Consider the following 20863-nt stretch of genomic DNA (forward strand, 5'->3'; position numbering starts at 1 on the left):
TCCCTCTGGAAGCAAATATCTGGCCCAATGTTGTTATTCTGTATATAAAAAAATCATTTCCCTTCTTTAAGTCAGGACAGACATCAGTGATTTGTACACTCGCTTCAACAAAAATAACCACCATTTTTAATGTATATCCTAGAAAATGGTGATTCTCTGCCTCTCTGTGAGTGTGTTTCTTCTGAAGCTTCCAGAATGACTTTTTTTTCTATCAAAACATACTAATTACTCAAGATAAAAGTGGAAACTTTGCCTGCTTGCAAAAAATGTCTGCAGCAGCTTTGTTGTCAGGTATTCCCTTGATCTGGTTGTGCTGGGGACCACGTTCCCAGTAGCTGATTTTGAAGACACAAACTGCAAGAAGAGAGAACTTCTCTTGCAGCGGTGATGGGCATGGGGCTCCTCTTCGCTGGGAGAGCTGCTTCCCAGACCACGGGAGTGACAGAAGAGAGAAGACAGCCCGAGTGACATACAAAATGCTGCAACCTAGATGTCAAATAGGAAAAAAAGTGTGGGCTTGTTCATATACTTCTGTGTAAGTAAGCAGCCTGTATTTCCCTGGAGAATTCCAGTTCTTTGGAGAAATAAGAGTTATATACCCCTTCCTGCATCAGCTGCAGCCTTTCAGACCATACATATAAACACGTTTCACTTATAGCATCCCTCCACAGAGGGTAAAGACTTCGAATTACTAAAGAAAATGGACTGTAGTATCAATTCCAAGCCACATCTCAAAACTATTAACAGAAGCATTTTGGAAGAGATACACAGATACACTTTTAAATTTCCTTGAAACGAGTTGGATTGGGGCAGAGTATTGAAGGAGCAGAGCTAAAAATTGGCAATATGTTGCTGAGAAATAATTATTTTGAGTTGAGGTGCTTGATGTTTGTAATGGATTTGATCCAATGATAAACAGAAAATAAAATTACTTGTGACAACAGTGGAATGAAAACAATCCTTATTTATGATATGTGGCTAACCTTACTAACATAACCCCAAGGTATTCTAACGCAGAGAGTCAAAATATTGCAGGCTAAGTATAACTGCAGCATTTAGCATCACTTGCCATCTCCTTATTGAAGTTAGTAGGGATACTGGCCACATTTGTTCAGAAAAATAGCTTTTTTCCTTATCTTTTGGACTCTGGAAAAATAATACAGATAATTAGGAGGCTACAGCAGGTCAAGAAGCAAAAAGAGATTAATTAAGGAAGATGTGCAGAGAGGGAAAACAGTAGTAAGGAAAGGAAGAGCTGTAGGTCTGAGAAAACAAGTAAAACACTACCCCTCCACGTTCCTCTCCCTGAGCTATGCTTACATGGGGGTACAACACATTTGAATTTTGTATTTGGGCTCCCAAATTAAGTTATTCAACACTGTTATTCAAAGAACTGCTACACTTGGAAACAACAGCCTTTCCTATTTGTAAAAAATACTAAGCCAAACAAGCACAACTTCTCAAAATGAGAGGCTGTATGATCTTTGCTGTGTAATTTAAAGTTGCAGCTTAAAAAACGTCCAAACAAGCTGATGTGACTTTTGTCATTAGGGCAATGCAGCCTTCTAAAATAAAATCTGGTATCACAAACACCAAAATAAGCACTTTTCATGACATGTACACACAGAGAGGAAGATAAAGCCAGAAGAGCAGAGACAGTCACTGTGGAGGTTTCCCCATTGCTGTCTTGGCTGCAGCATCTTGTAAGAGCTGTTTTAAAGGCAAAAGGGCATACGTCAATCTTTGATCTTTCTGTTGAGAGGGTGATCTATTAAAGACTTAGCTAGCTGGGTACCTGCTCTCTCGACAGGCTGCCAAACCCATTTCTTAAGGTAACAGCCTCCTATCTCCCAGATCAATGCTGACCCTGTGTCAAAAGCTCAGTCTCCTTTCATCAAATCTGCAAGTCACCCAAAAATTCTTTAATAACGGGGAAAGGTAACGGTGGGAGGTAAGCACTGGAATCACAGTGGCAGCTATGTAAAGAAACTAAAACAAAGAATTCCAAGATTTCTGTCTGAAAGGAAAAGCATATTCATCTGCCTCAGCACAGTTTGAAAAACCCTCTTATTCATAGAAAAAATATTATTCTGAACTAGACTCCAACTTCATTGTTTTCACTGATCTATGGGGAGGCAAAGAACTGAAGCAGCAGCTGAAAAGAAAGTTCTTGGAGCTACCTGTCCTCCTTGCTGAAGGATGGGTGGCACTGGGGTTGCTCCTGGGGGCCATTAGGTCTTCAGAGACCTGCTTCTGAAGGCAGGACATAAGAAAAAGGAATGGTGACTTCATCTGCTACTTAACAGAGCATACTTCTTCTCTGAGATTGCACAGATAAGCTTGTTCATTAGCTGGAGCCTCAGGCCAGGCTTGAGTCCCTATTCTGTCTTGCAGCTGTTTGAGAACATGGAGGAGGGCATCAGCCAACTCCCTGAGCCTTTCTCTCCCTATGTAGCCCAGCAAAAGAAGACAGAAGTGTAGGCAAACAATAATGCTGGCTGAATTGCCCAATATGTCTATTTAATTAGCACTTAGAAAAGTCCCAAATGTTTTCTCCTTGCTTGAAAGAGAGAGAAGGAGAACATGTCACTGGCATTGTAGAGGGCAAGAGGGGTTTTATAGATCACTTCATCTTAATAGTCATGGAGAAACTATTACAATGCATATCCAAATTGAAAAGACAAAACCAAGATCCCTGTAGTCCTGATTTTTCTCTGTTGTACATCTGTGGGATATGGGGTTTGATTTAGCAGCATTTAATCCCTCTGGACAAGTGAAAAGGGTGCAGGACACTGATTTTCTATGCATCCATAACTCTCCCACCACTGCAGAACTGGTATGTTTGTGTCTGAAAATACTTCTCCATAAAAAGCACACAAGCAAAATAAAATCTTTTGGCATAGCTGTTTTCAGAGGTACAGTGATTTGGAAAATGTGCATAAATTGCTCTAACAGTTATTGATGCCAATGAGCTTCCTGCCCTGTGACAATGGAATTTTCTTGCCCCCAAAAGCATCAGTTCTGCCAGGTTCCTTTTGTTGCTGTTATCTTTTATGACAATCAGCCATAAAATCAAATGTGTTCCCTCGAAACAACTTTCATCTTTGTTTTTTAAAACCAGTGTTCTTATTCTTTACATATATTTTTCCACATTAATGGGAAAATACTCCAGTTAAAAAAGTAAAAAGGACCGTGCCCTGCCTTGTATTTCATGTACAGGAAACGAGAGCATCAAAGATATGCACTAACAATTTTCAAAGCACCCATTTGACTTCTTTATGAAAATGCTTAGTTCTTTCCATAAAGAGGAAAAATTTCAGCAAGCCTTAGGATTAAAAAACAGAATGTAATGATCTTCTATGTGAAGCTTCTGGCTTCTCAGACTCAGTCATATGAATTTCTTTTTTTGCAAGGCACTCTTTTCAGTCTAATTTAATTAAATAAAGTGGTACTAGAACACCCTGTCACTATTACTGTTCTCATCCTCTCCAGCCAGAAGGCAACTCCCACAGAGTTCCTGTGCATGTTCTTTACACTGATGCTTTACCCACTGTTTAAAAATATCACACAGTGCAAAGTGCATATAACTTAGCTCTTATTTTGTACCCTCTCTTTGTTAAAAACAAAAAACAAAACCCCAAACAACACAACAAAACAACCAACCAACAACAACAACAAAAACCTCACAGGAAAATGATACAAATATTAATTTTTCTCTCATAAAAATTAACTTTCTTAATATATTCAACATTTCCGTCTAGCTGCTCTCTTCCATGAGATCTTGGCTGCACTCTCATTCCATCTCGTGCCACTGCTAATGCTGTGCTGTTGTCTCTGGTTTTACCAATGACAGAAACAAATTTGCCTTATAAGAAGAGTTAATCACCTCCACATAGATTTCATTCCTAGGCACGGGCTCAAGTCCATGAACACATAATCTTTTGCAAATCAAAACCTATTTCTCTCTTTCATGCATCATTTACATTCCTAAGATGATGTACTGCTAGCATCACACCTGTATTTTCGTCTTCTTTCTTCCTGATTATCCACCCTTTAGAAAAGAAAGCACAGGTGACCTTTACTTTTTTCCTCTCATTTATTTTATCGTCTTGTTTCCCTTTGCTTTTCTACCTAAAGAACTAAAAAGAAGACCAGGATCAAAAACAGCAGCAGAAGACCTCCTCAGCATAGTGCTCTTCCTCATATTTAGGCAGAACAGACCTTGAGAATGGTAAAATATCTGGAAAGGAGAATGCATCCAGTTTTCCGTTGCTGGGATTACATGACTGACCCATGTAGAAATACCGTGTAATCCATATCCCTTTGAGCCCTGGGTTACCCATGTAAAGGCTAGACCTAGCCTGGCTCATGGACGATTTCTCCAGCCTCTCTAACCACAAGCCTGAAGCCAGCAGCAGCATAGGCTTGGGCTGCCATCCTTATGACACCCTCTGAGCAGCTCAGTCATGCTGCTGTGCCCCGGGTTACAACTCCTGCACTAGCTAGCCAAAAAACAGCAAAAGGAACCAAAATAGCCTCAAAAGTGGTGGAGTCAAAGGGCTTTGGCAGCATGACTGGTGCAAGCTGCCAAGCCAATGACTACTCCTTTGGACAACAGCATGAATCCTCACAGTCACTGTCTCCTGTAACTTTATCTCCAGCTTCATCTGCGGTGGATATACTTTCCTGAGCTTCCATTGCTTTGAAGAAGATATTATTTTACCACTACCTTAAAGACATTGCTTAAATACATTTCTATATTATGTGCTATGAGCCCTAGATTCTCAGACTACTTACAGGTAGGTGCAGAAATGCTGCAACCGCGATGTGCATTAACCAACCCTTTGGCAACAACCTGGCTGACTGACAAATTTAGGTTCTGATGACAATTTCATTTCAACATGCTATTAGTGTGACTTGGTTTGTGGCTCTTGTGCTAATAATCTGACGTGCACAGCTTCTGACACCCTCCTTGCCCCCCCCCCCCCCCAGTAGATTATATTAACCTCTAATTGGATATGGGGTTTGTTTCCATATAATTGCTGCTGTTTGTTATGCAAAACATTTGTCGTCTAATATATTCAGATGCATCTCTTTTCAAGATGCCTTCTGTATTTCTAGAAAGCATTTTGCTTTATGGCATCATGAAATTTTTCTACAATGAGATTTTTGAGAAAACAGAATGCATTTTTCACCTGTAGTGAAAAATTTCCCCTCTAGCAAAACATTTTTATGTTTCTGAATGCTGATGTTAATAAAAGCTTAAAAAATTAACACAGCAATAGCTATCTTCCTGCTTGTCCTTCTTCATTCCAATGGACTCCCATGGATGAAAAAAATTGAAGATGCACTGAGTAACAAGATTTTCTTTTTTGTTTTTCTGCTGCAGTCAATGCACTGAGTAACAAGATTTTCTTTTTTGTTTTTCTGCTGCAGTCAACTTGTTGGAAAAGCCAATTCTTACAAACAAATAAACAGGCCCAAAGTTTAATACAGATTTTTTTTCTACAGCCTTTCTTCCTACACCCACCTTCTCTTTTTCAAGCTGAGAGTACCACAGTACCGTTAAAAGCTTATGCTTTTGATCTCTGTGCAAATAAATGAGCTGAAACAAATAAAACCCAGTTCACAGGAGACTTCCAAGACATCTGGTGGAGTTATTTTTCGAAGTAATTAGACCAAGTGATGGTGTAATTCCCAAATGACGGGTACCTTCTTCCTTGGTATCCCGTTATTTCTCAGAGCCATCAAAACAGCAGTAAGTCCTGCTTCTTTCCTTGCATGTGACTCAAACTGTCGATCACCAGTCTTCCCGAACGGAAACAATCATTTCTTTGACTGGTTTGTTACTCAAGCTTTTAAGCCTTTGGTTGTTTCTTTTTTTTGTCATACTATGAGGGTCTTATTTTTATTCCATGAATGACAGTGGGATTTCTGATATTGACTGAGGAAGGATGAGGTTCCTGGGTTCTTTTTTTTCTTCTTTGTTTTCTTTACTGTGCTAACCTACTATAGTTCTCCTTCATACAGGCTTTATGAAGCAGGCAGAAAAGTGTAATGGAATAATAGCCAGGCTCTGGATCAACACGCTGCTTCAAGCTGCACCTAGGTGTGCTTTCTCCTTCTTTTTTGCTGGAAGCCAGTTAAACTTTTCCTTTTGTTCTCAAATCTTCCCAAGAAAACATAATTCTAGGAACAACCCAATTACTCTTTGGCATTTTGGGGAGAATGAGGTTCTTGGTCTCTGACTACAGCACAGTGAAATCACTGGGAATCTGTGACGCTGGGGAAGTAAACAGGGAGTAGACCTGGCTAAGAAAGCAATTCCATTTTGTTTGTGCATTGTTCTTCTGTTTGTTTTTTTTTTGTTTCAAACTCAGGCAGGGTGCTCTACAATCATGTTTTACTAACTGACCTGGATGCAGACACCATCTCTGTGCTATGACAGCTAATGTTCAGTAATGCCAGATACAGAATTCCCAGCTGTATCAAGAGTAAAGAAAAGTAGCTCCACATGAAATAGCTCCTAGATTACAATGGGGGGTTTGGTATTAATGCTTTTAATTATCATCCCGCCATGACATAACACAAACTCACCAGAGGTTTCATCTACTCTCTCGTCCACCACATGGTCCTTCTGATGAACCCATTCGCTGTTGCACTTAAAATAGATCTGTGTGGCTGGGCTTGCTTTGCAGTACAGGTTCACGGGCTTGTTCTTCACTATGTAAGCCTCTTCAGGTTCGATGAGGAAGTGGGGCAATGGCTCTGGAGGATCAGATGGAAAAGTTTCTGGCAGTTCATGAAAAAAATCATCATCTGTAGAGAAGAGAAAAAAAGGACAAATGAAAAAAACAAAATTCAGCCGGCAAACATTTAAGAAGCACTTTCTGAAAATTTCAAAAGGAGTATACTTTTCAAATAAAATGTTATCTTAGGAGCATTCCTAGACCAAGGCTTAAATGCACTACTGTTTTCAGACTAGAAAAAAATATTCTCTACATCCTGAGCTCTCTTTCCTCTGTGTGATGTGACAGGGATGTGCACATTCACATGGCTGGGAAAGGTCCTTTGTTATCATCACCCGCAATACTAGCAATAAAGCATTATGGTAGCGCTTGGGAGAGTTGCTTGCAAAACCATAAAAAGAAATAATAGAAACTTTTGGGGGCTTCAAGGTCACACTTTTCAATAGAGACTTATCGCACTGTTTAATCAAGTGCATGCACATAGCTAGTACTGGCTGAGGCTGGTACAAATAGGAAATAGTGCCTTTCATTTCAGATGAGCAATTTGAAATCTGCTCTAAGGACAAAAAACTAAATGCAAGTCCAGTCTGCCCTTCTTTGTTCATACTCTGCCTCTCTTGCTAAGACTGCTAATGAAAGTCCCAAGCTATGCTTTATTTACTTCACTTGTAGTACGCTCGTCTGTGCAGTCCTCACTACAGAGACGAATTAGGAGCTGGGACATGGGGCAGAGCAGCTGTGAGATGGTGACATTTTGGGCCAACATGGACACATGCTGTTGACTTAAGGAACCTCTGTACCTCTCTGGTGCCGCTGGTAATGAATAAGGTTGTTGTAAGGAGTCTGAAGAAGAAAGAATCCAGTGCACAGAAGGCAACACTGAAAACACCTAACACACATACCTTCCTTTCTTCTCTCCCTCCCTCTTCACAATTCTCCTTTACAACCCCTCTGACCCTTTCTGCCGAGGAAGTCTTCCACATCAGAAAGCACTAGTTCAGCAGAGAATAACCCCCTTCCCATCCACCCCCCCGTCTGCCGTCAGTGCACAAGCGCATCCAAGAGGCTCCCAGCGGCAAAGGGGTGGGGGGGCACCAACTACTAACAGATCAGTCCTGAAGGCCTTATTCAATCTCCCCTTCCTGCCTCTGAAGCAGTTATCATTATACACAGTGATGGACACTGCTGCTGATCAGTAAAACACCACAGAACATCAAACTCAAAATACCGTGGAAGGCTGGCTATCTTCTCCCTGCCAGTCTTCATGAAGATGAAATGTCAGATGGCTACCTTCCCGTACCTGAGACATGACTGTGCAGGCTGTGTCCAGAATTACAAGGGACATGAAAGGCTCTCCTTACAGCTACTGCTTTTGCAGAAAGGCAAGAAAGAACAGGAACAGATGAAGGAGACAGCAGGAGAAGGTACTATGGTACCCATCCATGTAGCTCTATGGATACAGATTGTACCTTTACCAGTGTCTTCTCTTTATCAGTGATGGCAACACCTTACAACAGGGAAAATCTGTGACATACTATAACAGTTCCATTTCCAGCTCCAACTAATCATCTCCAAATACTCAAACTAAATTTAATTTTTATCACTTTCTCATCCTTCCTTTTTATTTATGGTTTCCTTTTCACTCTCACCATGCCAGCCTCCTTTTTATGCGATCCCATTTCCTCTCCCGATTAGGTTTTTCCTCCTTGCTCCATTTTGCTCTCCACTTTTTTTTTTCCAAAAAGAAAGACGACTTACAATAAGTTAACAGGAGTCCACACTTGGTTTCATGATAATGAAACATGTTTGAACCTAAGCAAGAGGCTTTTCAGCATTCCTCACCCCCTTCTGCCTGTATCTCTCCCTCTTCCCCACTCCCTCCGTCTACCTCTCGCACACACTACTCCACAGATATCCATGACACAGAAACATTAGAGATGAATCATTTCCCCTGAATTGCCACAGGATGTATCTTTTTCTTCTGGTCATTTAATTGCAAATCAGTGAGCAGACAGATGGAAACTAACAAAGCACACATATGTTTTATAATTAAACAAGTATTGCTTCACTAATTTCTGGTGACTGGAAGAACAAATGTATTTATTTTCACCACTAGATTTCTGCACATTATCAAAGACAATACTTACGCTGCCTGACCAATTAACTGCATCTTATAAAAAAATCTAACTAGAAAGTCTAAAAGGAGGGATCAGCAAGCTGCAGAAAAGAAAAAAAGTAGTTTGTAAAATTCTTTATTGCATCAGTCTGGAGAATGTGTGTGAGCTTTGGCTTTCCCTCCTGAAGGTAACTGCTTTTGAAAGTTTAAATATTATTTTTATGTTAAAGTGGATTCACAGTACTGCCCAGTACATGACAACCTCATCTCACATTTTGATTGTGGCAATAGCTGTTTCTTTCCAGAAGCCTGGCATCCCGCAGTCAGGTACAAGCCAGTTTGCTTACCAGCTTATTGCTATAATAGCACCTTACTCTTCCCAAGCAATAATACAGCCTAGCTTTATTTTTCCACACTCTCTCATTGCCATCAAAAGGCATCCACACTGCTATTAAATATTAGGGATATAGATAGAAACCATTCACAGACTGTCACACAGAGTGCACAGAGGCTGCCCTGACCTTGGAAACTGGCATTTAAAATCTGTGCTTTTACAATACATTTAAGATAGTAGCTGAGACAGATTTTTTAGGGCTTTTTAAACTGGAGTATGTTCATTCAACCCCTGCCCCTGTACTGTTGTTATTAGTAATAACATTGGAGTTATTTTTCTCATAGAGCAGATTCTTGAGGGGAGCATCCAGAATATGATGACGACCGGGTTTTTTTGTTTGGCAGAAAATAAACCCAATCACACTACAAAGCTAGTCCTACCACCATCAGCATTCAGTGCCCCTCGCTGCTGCTATTCACTGCTGAAAAGTAACCAGCAGCTTAATAAGCCTGTGTGAATCGTCATGGGAAGTCACTTGGTGTTCCTGCATTTCCTAAAGAGATGGGATCGGCTGCTGTGGGAAGGCAAACCACCCCTCCTCCCACCCAAGCGTGCCTGCTGCCACTGGCTGAAGTCTCAGGATGGTGGTTTACAGGGTGTGCAGCTGTGGTTCCCCTGTGCCGGGCTGTTGTACTTGCCTTTTGGGATGTGGATGCATTGAGGAAGAAGAACCTTAAATCCCTTCATGATGGCTTGCTCACTTGTGCTGGTTTTGGCTGGGATAGAGTTAATTTTCTTCATAGTAGTTCGCATGGGGCTATGTTTTGGTTTTGTGCTGAAAACAGTGCTGATAACGCAGGGATGTTTTAGTTATCACTGAGCAGCGCTTGCACAGAGCCAAGGCCTTTTCTGCTCCTCACTGCACCCCACCAGCGAGCAGGCTGGGGGGGGCACAGAAGCTGGGAGGGGACACAGCTGGGACAGCTGACCTTAACTGACCAAGGGGATATTCCATGCCATATGACATCTGCTCAGCATATAAATCTGGGGGGAGAAGAAGGAAGGGGGGACTTTGGGAATGATGGTGTTTGTCTTTCCAACTCACCATTACGCATGACGGAGCGCTGCCTTGCTGGGGCTGGCTGAACACCTGCCTGCCCACGGATGATGAAATGATGAATGAATTCCTTGTTTTGCTTTGCTTGCGTGTGTGGCTTGTACTTTATCTATTAAACTGTTTTTATCTCAACCCATGAGTTTTCTCACTTTTACTCTTCTCCCCCATCCCACACGTGTAAGGGTGAGCAAGCAGCCACCTGGTGCTTGGTTGCCAGCTGGGGTTAAACCATGAGACCATCACAACTGGCACAGCTGCAGCACAGCTTGGGACAGTCAGATGATTTGGCTGCTGATTTGGGACAGGGTTTTGAACCATCAACCTTAACACACATCTTGGATCCAAGTCTTGTATTTAATATTTTTAAATTAGACTGCTATGCTGTTATGCTTTCATTGTAATGCTTGTAGTGACAAGCGAGTGTAATTACAATGGCAGTGTAGTTATGAAATGAAATATTCTTAAAAATCCAACAAAGATATTAATCTCTGAAAATGGCACTATAGGACATGTGACTGTGTTGAGATTTTTTGCAACTCTCTACAAAACAAACTTTTGGTAACATTGAGGTAATCTCAGGAATCTGTGTTTTCATGAGGCTACAGTTTCTAACAAACTAATAAAACTCTCCATCATTATAAAATAAAAGTTTCTCCTGACCAGCTGTAGGTAAACACAGGTCATTTCTCTGTCCCCATACAAAGACCAAACTCTGACTTAGGTTTTTCAGGGATGACTTTGTTATAACCATGTGGCCTTCTGGGCCTGTTTCTATAATTTGGATGGGGGTTACCTCTCGTGTGCTCAGTCGTTATATGAGGGGATAAATCTTGCCTGAGACTTTAATCCGAATCTTCCTGATGGTTATCACTGGTTATTTAATGTTCATCTCCCAATAGTGCAATACAGCAGCAAACTTTATAACTCTCTTATTTAACTCTCCTAAGTTGTTTGACATTTTTTTCCCTCCATCTGGAGGGAAAAAGCTAATTAAACCATTTGGGAGTGATCTGGGAGTGTAGATACAAACAAACACTAAAAATTCACAAACTTGATTTCCAGTCATTATGTCAATGTCATGTGCAGCAAGTTCCCCTTACAACCTTGATCACATGCAAATATGAGGCACGCATCATTCTCCCCTCTCACAACAAATCCCCTTCTGTGTTCAGGAACTCTGAGCTGCAAGTTTACTTCTGCAGTATGTCACGTTCATCTTTATTTTTACATAATAAAGTGTACAGCCCATCTGTTGTTATCAGCTGATTTATATTAGCAAGACAAAAGACCTGATTAATGGTACTGCTAAACTGGTTTCACTCATGCAATTCATTCATATTAAGAAAATGACTTTTAAAAAGCCATTTTAATCTATAAACTTAATTTGGAACTTTTATTTTAGTTGCTGGCCCAGATATAGATATGCTTTTTTTATTTGCCTTCTGTAGTATCTGACAAATACATATTTTTTTTAAACACAAGTCAAATGCAAAATCTATAGGAATATGTGAAGTGACACTGAAATCAGCATTGATAGAAGCTGGCATGGACTGCCACATGTAGGAATTTGAGGTTTATATTAGTTCAATTTTCTTTTAAGGTAAAACAAATCTTTGCCTAAGTCAGGAACCTTTTGATGTTAGGAAAGGCCTTTATTCTTTTCATGCATTTGTTTGTAAAACTGTACATATTATAGCTCTTCATGCATAACAAGTGAAAAAGGAGATTTTATAGTATACTTCCCTTTTTATGGACTAGTATCCCAGCTCTAATCTGTGGCAGGAAAATATTGTGCTCCGTACACCAATCTATTCATCTCTAGATCACTAGTTTTATTACTATATATCAAGCTTTAATTTTCATCAACCCAGCATATAACTCACTATATTTCTGAACTGCAAGACTTAAACTATTATAGCATAGATCATAATATATTGGACCATTATCTCTTTGTGCGAGACCTGAAGCAAATTCTTCTCAAATGGAATTTACTTCAGAATGATTCAAGAGCAATTTAAAATGAATGGCTGCAGAGCTAATTCCATTTGCATTTGGATGCCCATCGCTCGGCAAGATCATTCCCCATGCGCTGCAAGAAAGGCAGCTGGAGTTGACTATGGATGGGATTTCTGTTCATTTTTTTAATGTTATGATTAAAAAGCTTTCTAGAGCAACAAGTGCTGTTTACTGTGAAATTAACAGCAGGTGCTAGCTCAGTAAAACAGCTTATCAGGATGGAGGCAAGGGTTTGGATTACAGTGCACACATTTCCAGGAAACAAAAATTGCTCAGCTGGAAGCCCTTCAGTTGCAAGGGCTTCTGTCCTCCTAGGAAGGAGGTGGTATCACTGTGCCACCAAATGGACGGCAAGGAAGCAAAATATCAAAAAATCCTGTATGCCATATAGTCTGCCTCCACCTTAGAGCCCCATAACACCCATGGAACTGTGAGTCCAAAGTTGAGTTGAATGAAGAAATGGGATAACACAGGACTGTTTTCTAAGAATTACTAGTGAGTAGTTTCTATGTCAGAGCGTCTTCTTGACCCCACCCCACCCCTGGAGACCACACAGAGACAAAGAATGGGCACAGCAAAGTGCAGCCTGTGCCCTGAAAGAGAAATCACGTTTTCCTGCCTTGCCCTGCCCTGGGGAAGAGGAGGAGGAGGGTGGCTTTCTCAGCACTTACCCTCTGCCAGCCTTACCTCCAGCTGATTGCAGGGTGGGCATGCAATAAGGCAATCACACATTATTCTTCAGCATCTCAAAAATTAAAGATTTCACCAAATAGCCCAGGAAGATTATGATTTTATAGCAGCATAATATTTGGCCAACTTGGCAGGCTGCCATCCGCTTGCTTGTAGCTGAATTCACTGCAGGCCTCTACATGCTTGAAGACAAGGCTTAGTTTTGTGGCAGCCCACAAACCAGATGCTCACTGAACCTTGCTGAACTCTCACAGGAGCAAGGTCAAGGAAATTTCAGACTCAAATTTACTGAGCACCCACAAAATTAAATGCTCTTTTTGTCAGCGAAAAAGGAGTGCAGGCATGGTCTTGGAAAAGTGATTGAATGAGAAATCAATAGGGCATGCAATGTTCATCTTTTTTGGGTGACTTCAGTCCAGAAACAGAATAAATAAAGACCACAGAGAGGAATGAACTTCCCCTGCACCTGCAACAGCTCGGTGAAGACTCTCCCAGCACATCTCAGCTTAATACCACATCCCCAGGAGGTTAAACACGAGCTTTGCGCAAACTCAGAAAATGAGAAACTTATCCACTGAGTAGCTACATATAAATCAGAAGGCTGCTGGGCAAAAGACTCCCCCAAAACACGCAACCATCAAAAAAACCCCAAACACATCCTTTCCTGTCCTCCTGCACCCCTACCAAAAAAGCAACTTCCACCGAGGCATGGGAATCCATACGCCAGCCACTGCCAGCCACAGGCGCCAACTGGGAACCCTTTCCAAGATCCAGACAATGGACATCTAAGAAATCTGAAATACTGGATTTTTACTCAAATAAAGAGTCCAGGAAGGAGGTTTCCATTATTCAATGACAGGCCTACTACATTGAACATCCCAAAATAAATAAATAGGCTACCGAAGGCCCAAGGTGATCATGCTTGTTACACCCATCTTACCTTGACTAGCCTTTCTCAGAAAGCTGGGAAGAGCTGAAGAGGAGAAGAAAGCGCCTTGCTTTCCCTTGCCGCAGAAGCACAGCCTGGCGTTAGACAGGGTGCCTGCTAAGCCTGGGAGCTGTGGTTCAAAAGCAGGGACGTTTCACAGCCAAATAAGCCAAACGGCTGCTGGTCCTCAGTCAGCAGCACTGTGCCCAGCGGGGGGGCCTCTGCTGTCAGGCACTTCTCTCCCCTGCTCCTATTTCATGTGAATGCTGCATGGTCAGGTATAACGCCGATGGCAGAGGAAGATGAAAGAGTAAATGGTTATCACTCAGCCACGGCCAATGTGGACACTGAGCAACTGTGTCACCTACAGCAATCAGTTTGTGTTGCATCTCCCCTGCTCTGATAGCACCGTCTCCTCTCAGGGCAATGCTAGGAATATATTCTGCCTGGCTTTCCCTGGTAAGCTGCACTGCTGGTGATCAACAACGAATTCCAGTGAATTCAGATCTGATTTGCAACAGAGTAAGGAGAATCACATCTAGATGATGAAAACACTGACTGTACCAGCTTTACAAAGCAGCTTGCAAGCTATGAATTACTGCCTTGGGAAAAGGCATCTTCCCCTAGTTTGTTTAATTCATAATTATAATTAAAGTTTCTGCTTCTCTTGAGGCTAATGGCAATTTTATCATTAGTCAGATCAGAGGCAAACTAAAGACAAAACATGTGTCCCCAGAACAGCTCCCACAGCCCTCTCTGTAAGGGAAGGAGATTTCTTTATACATCCCATTGCTAATCCAAGACAAAATTGTGGTTATATACACAGACATGGCATTTAAGCATCTGTGTCCAGAATTTTACCATTGCCAGCCAGACTACTCTGTCAGACTACCAGCTGCTGCCTAAAAATGCAAGAGATGGTACAGCTACTTGTTAGCATTGGAGTAGGTGCAGGAAAGTGTCAGAAGACGGTATGATTTCATGCAAGGCAATGGCAATACTTTCTGTTGCATATGAAGAGCACCAAGCTGTTCTTTGGGCAACAAACTTTATGATAATTGTTGTCAATATAAGAAAACTAATGCAGTAATCTGCAAGAGCAATTTATTAGGAGGCTGTCTAACCATATAAATAGATGAAACAGGAACGGAGGCAAATCGTCAGAGGTGAGGCTGACTTGCAAGCACTGGCAGTGTGAAATGCCACGTGAAGAGGCAAAGGCTCTTTGCTGCCCTGTACTGTATACCAGCAGTCACATTTCTCTCTGAAACACTTCCATTAACTCTGGTGGAATCTTTGTTGTTTTGTCTGTACAGAGCTACTGGATAAGGTTGGCCCAGTTTCTGTGCAAGGCTATCAAAAGTACAGCACCTGAAAATAAAACAAAAGTGCTTGTACAAACAGCAGATGACATCAGTGACATTTCTTGGTAATTTGTACCCTGTGGAAGACTGCTCTCCTTTGTCCTGTTGCTGTTTCTTTCCATTTGTTTAAAACTAATAAAATATTCATGGTTTAAAAAAAAAAGGAAAAAAAAAAAGTGGGTTGCAGATTTTCTCCGAAACTTTATCTCCCTTATTCTGCCATGTAACAAAACCACAGAGAATAACATGCAAGACTTACTTTGCCAAGCGCACACGTTGTATTCCATAGGTGTGAGCTCCAGGAATTTAATCTAATTAGAAAATTAACACAACTCCTGTTAGACATGGTTGTGCTGGTAGAGTTCAAGCAGTTTGGCTGCATATTATTGTCAGTTCTGTTTTCTCTGATACGAGTGCAACATGTGAACTGCAGAGGAACCTCAATGTCAGGCTACGAGATTTTGTTTTCTGCCTGTAAAACCAAAATGCATTTTTCCTTTTGGATGCTAGCTTGTGATGGATCTGCATGATGGCATAGGATCCCGTCCTAACCACCTGCAAAGTAAAGTCTAATTTGAAACATTTCTGCTGCAGCTGCCATTAGTAGTCACCATGGTTGACACGGGGTCAAAAAATTATTAAACCTCTGAGAAGCATCATTTCCTCTTCAGTGTTAGGCTTCACTTCCCTTTGACACATTAGTCCTGAAGCAGCTCCAGGCTCTTGACCCCTTCTTTAACCCTGATAACTAATTAAAGATGGACAAGGCTTAGGCTAAAATACTTTTTGTTAAACCTATTTATTCACAAGTCCCCTTCAGGCACTCTTCGTCACACAGGACAGAGCCTGCCATATTTACATGAACATGAAAGTAGGTGCCTGTTACAATAATATGAAAGATCTCTTTTAACAAGACCTAACATAACCTTTGTGGTTAGATGGTAGGATGCATTTTACAGCACATAAAATACATTCTCAACACATACTAGAAACAACTTTCCTGGGTATACTCCAAAGCACATAGTTCAGGAAAAAACCAAGGATCATTAACTTTGTGTATGTTTTTAGAATTAGAAGTTCAGACTCGGGTCCTTCATCTGACTGCTGTGTCAAAAGTCTGAATGCAGTGTCCCAAATACAATGATCAAATGAAGAATTGATCCTACCTTTCCTCATGTGAGGATTTCTTAACGCTTTGTCATGTACTAGAAACAATGACAGAGCTCAGGCTAGAGAGTCATCAGCCATAGGCAGATAGATTTGAGGGCCAGTGGTAAATCATATTACACAGCACAAGTTGGTTTAATATAGATAAATCTATGTGCAACATATTGTTGATGGCTAGGGCACAATGAAAGGAGTCCCATACTACTAGCTTGATAGAGGATCTGTAACAATGTGGTACTTTCCAAATAATTTGCTTTTTATGTTGTTTCATATTAATAATTAAGTTTGCTTCTTGTGTCAGTATGTTAGGGTTAAAATGTCAATTCTTTGGTTCCAGGAAGAATGGCTATTTCTACCCTTACTTTTCCCATTATTAAAAGTGCCACAGAGCTCTGCTCATGGATTTCTAACAGTTTCAATGCAAGCATTTTACTCAGCAAAGAGTGATGATCCAACACCTCATGATTAATAAAACTGAGATGTAGTGGGATGTCACTGATCCTGATTTCATGAGCTATTCAAAGTGTCCAGTCAATCTAGGTAGCGGGATTACTCTGTCCCAGAAAAACACAGGACACTTGCCTATATCTAAAATAATAGCTCAGTCATACGGCCACCTAGTTAAGGGATCAAGTTGAGACTCGAGAGATAGATATTCTTCTGCAACATTGGGGAAATCTGCTCTGTCAGGTTCAGGGTCCCATCTGCAAAACGGATGTAGCAGCCTGATAGGTAGCATTCTAATACACTGCCTTTGAACTGAGTAAACAACTCAGAACTCAGACTCTTCCTTCAAAATTTCTCCAAAATACCTGTGAGCATCATTTACCAAACAGCCAACAACTGTTACACAAAGGACCACAAACAAATCTATGTTTATGAAATGACATGGGAACAAAGTCTGGCTATCTGGGAGCTGATGCAAGTGCTGTTGCTGGTCTCCCTTTGCATTGATAGAGCAGTCGAGGAGCAGGATTTGGAGCAGGATCCTGACCTTGGGTGCTCAGAAGGGCTTTCTCCACGGGCTAGAGGTGGGACTGCTGTCCTGAGACTAACATTAGTCTTCACTAATATCTACCTACTCACTGCTTTCTTCCATAGATCTTAATGAGATTATTATTTGCCTGGTGCTAGTTACCTAATTTCACCCACAGCCAATTTTTCAAGAACCATAAGTTATTTTGTATGAGGCTGATTTGTCCCAGCAGAAGTCCAAATTGAATTAGAAATCCATTAGCTATATTCCAAGCAGGAGCTTCTGGGGAGAAGAGGAGGGGGGGCGGGAATTTGGGAATCTGAGCACCAGATGTGGAAAAGGGGGGGAAATCCTTAAAAGAAGTAGAAAAGATAAATATCTTGTTATTGAATTAAGCACCTAGGTATTTAGTGAGCCAGATGGAAGAACACAGATTATTGCCTAGGATCAGAAATATGAATCAGACTTTTATTTATTTATTTTGACTAGCAATTGGGTTTGTAAATACATGAGACTTTGTAAGCAAATGAAAAGCACCGGTCCGCTTGAATACCGTGGTTGTATTAATAAAAATAACAACAGATTGTGTGTACTATATATACTAATAATGCTAATAATAAGGTGTTCAACCAAATCTTAACACAAAATAATCAAATTTATTCCTCCCTCTGAGGCAAAATGAAAGCAAAAAAAGCTTATTTCCTTTGGAAACATAGAGGATGATTTAATCTCCTATCATCCTCCATGCAGAGCCTGATTATTTGAGGAGATGCATGGACAATGTACCTCTTTGAGTACACATTTATTTATAGGAGAGCACATCCTCTCCTCTTGCCACTCTACCCCCACCATCAGTAAACTCAGCAAATAAAGGATGATGGAAGGAGAACACAGCTAGTTCATTGACATTAACACCCAACCTATCATTTTCTAAAGGTGAAAACTATGATGGACAGATCCCAGTGCCCACAGCAGGCAACTGCAGAAGTCCCTCTTGTACATGTTAACAGAAACGGTCTGCACCCACGCAGTTATTTCAGGAGTCCACGAAAGGTCTCAAGTATTCAGTTAGAGATTGGAAATTTCCCCCTGCAGTGACTAATTTCATTAAAACTCACTCCTAAATCTTGCTGATTTCTTACTCTCAAACTCTCTAACAATTAAAAAAAAAAATAATCTTAATTTTCAAAGAGCAACCTAAGACAGCAGGCTCCTGACTTTACCTCCATCTCAACGTTTGGCCCAAGTGCCTGTGAAGTGACACCCTTTCCATCATCAGGAGCACCCAGGACAACTCAAGCAGAAGTTGTTGAGACCAGATAGCAAATGTGCTGTGTCTATGAGAAGTTCTGACATGTGCCACCAGGCTTCTGGATCCCAGCGTGGGAAACTCCAGTACCAGCAAAGAGCATGGTCACTCCTCCTAGCCACCACCCCACCCTTTCCCTCCAAATCTTTTCAAGTTCGCTTCATGGCCACTAACAGGAAGAACAAGGGAAGAAAAAGAAAAGGAAAACTTCTGATTACTTAGAAATCACAGTTACAACCAGCATCAGCAGTTAAAGTGGAGAAATCCCCAGCAAGTGTTGAGAACAGATCCAGCACTGATGTTTTGTAGAAAGACAGATAGTACCGATGTTCAGAGACCAGCAGCTGCAGTTTAACTCCTGGATCTATCCCATGCTGACTTACTTCCCTTCCTTATCTGTGAATAGTTTCTTGTCTGCCACATCCATTTTTAATGTAAGGTTCCTACGGGGACTGATATCTCTTAATAAGCCAAGAGGAAATGCCACTGGAAGTGGGGCTTCAGATCCTGAGAAGCAAGAGCCTTGCTACTAAGTTACATCACTGTTTCTCATCAGTGCTGTGAATTGGTTTGGACTAAATCAGAAGCACCCCAAAACGGAAATTATAGGTCATAAAATAACAGTATTGTGTTTCAGTAGCAGAAACGGAGTGAAAAAGTGACTTGAAGTGTCTTTAGCAGACCGCCTCTAGCAGCAGGGGTAAGAAATGCTGAGAGAGATCTACACCTGTCTTGTAGATGCCACAGGGGCTAACACACTGCATAGCACTCAGGACAATATAATTTAGCCAGGGTTACACTAGCCCTTAAATGTGCATTGCTTGTACTGGGGACACGTGGTCATTTATATCTCCAATTGACTCTTTTGAGTCTAAAGAAAACAGTGTCGTTCAACAACAGCCCAGATTATTCCAAGAAATTGCATTTGTCTGTATCTCAGTCAAGTCCAAGCCTGTAAATTTTTGAGTTGTCAGCTGCCTGCACAAGTAACATTGCTGCCTGTGCCAGATCCTTGGCCCTAACCAGAAGCAAACAGATTCCTTTGGTTTTAATTTTTAAAATACAGACCTACACTCAAAAAGACAACACAGCAATGCTAATAAATGAATCCAAAACATGAAGAAAAAGAAATATTGTACAGGAATAATGGAAAGGCAATTAATTTGCAGGCTTTGATGGACATGTTTTGTATTGCTGTATTTATTTATTCAGCACTCCTCAGCAGGTCAGCTCAAAGCTGGGGAGCAATGGATCAGTGCTCTAATCTCTCTCCCCATCAACCACAACCCTTCTGAGGAAGCATATCCAGCCCCAGCTGAACCTGTCAAGTCCTGATCATAAATGCCATCACTAGAGAAACACAGACCTAAGCTATCTGACTGATTTGAGCATAAAACATACATATTTCAATACTACTTTCTGTTTTCTCATCTCTGACATTTTTCATCCCTTTTCTTGGGTTTTCTGTTCTATCTTTTATTCCCCATTTTTATCCTGTTCTTTCTTGCCTCTAGGCTCTCTTTCCCTTTCTTTCACAATTCCACATCCCTCCCATCCCTTTTTCCTCAAGTTCAGCAAACCTGACTGGTCAGGAATCTCCTTATGTTGTTACAAATGGATAAAGATTAATAGCCAAGAAACAGAGACAGAATGATTGAGGGCAGAAATCTCGTAAAAGCCAATATCAAACCTAAATAGTTGTACTTACTTTTATAACTCTCAGAATAATTAACTACAGATCTACTTTACTCACATTCATGCAAAATCCATCCATCCATGCAATAGTAATAATATTCTAATATTTGAATAACGCAAGAGGTAATCCGTCTTTATTCTGGTGTCTAACCAGAGACTACAGTTTAAAGTGGTTCTCCTGTTAAACAGCTTTTTCTGCTTTTCATTTAGTAAAATTGACTTGAATAGCACTAGTTCATTTTGGTGTTAGGTAGCCTCATTCACAGGTTTCTAATTTATGACCACCAGAGCACGGTAGTAATTAAATCAAACATCTGTAAATACATGGTAAAGGTCACATTGTGTGACTGTACAAGGTTTGGGGCAGAAAGGGTAGAAAACATATAACTTTAATTATTAGCT

The 20863-nt window shown here is 40.9% G+C and overlaps 1 protein-coding gene across 2 annotated transcripts in view; it reads right to left on the reverse strand.

Annotated features, from left to right (window-relative positions):
• UNC5C (unc-5 netrin receptor C) overlaps nucleotides 1–20863 on the reverse strand; it is a 257187-nt gene that overhangs the window by 88364 nt on the left and 147960 nt on the right. For both annotated transcript variants that reach the window (XM_037379658.1, XM_037379649.1), the window contains exon 2: nucleotides 6598–6819. In XM_037379658.1, the coding sequence (XP_037235555.1) occupies nucleotides 6598–6819 (222 nt within the window). The remainder of the gene's footprint in view (nucleotides 1–6597; nucleotides 6820–20863) is intronic.

This window comes from Falco rusticolus, chromosome 1 (genome assembly GCF_015220075.1).
Source record: "Falco rusticolus isolate bFalRus1 chromosome 1, bFalRus1.pri, whole genome shotgun sequence".
In the NCBI taxonomy this organism is placed as follows: domain Eukaryota; kingdom Metazoa; phylum Chordata; class Aves; order Falconiformes; family Falconidae; genus Falco; species Falco rusticolus.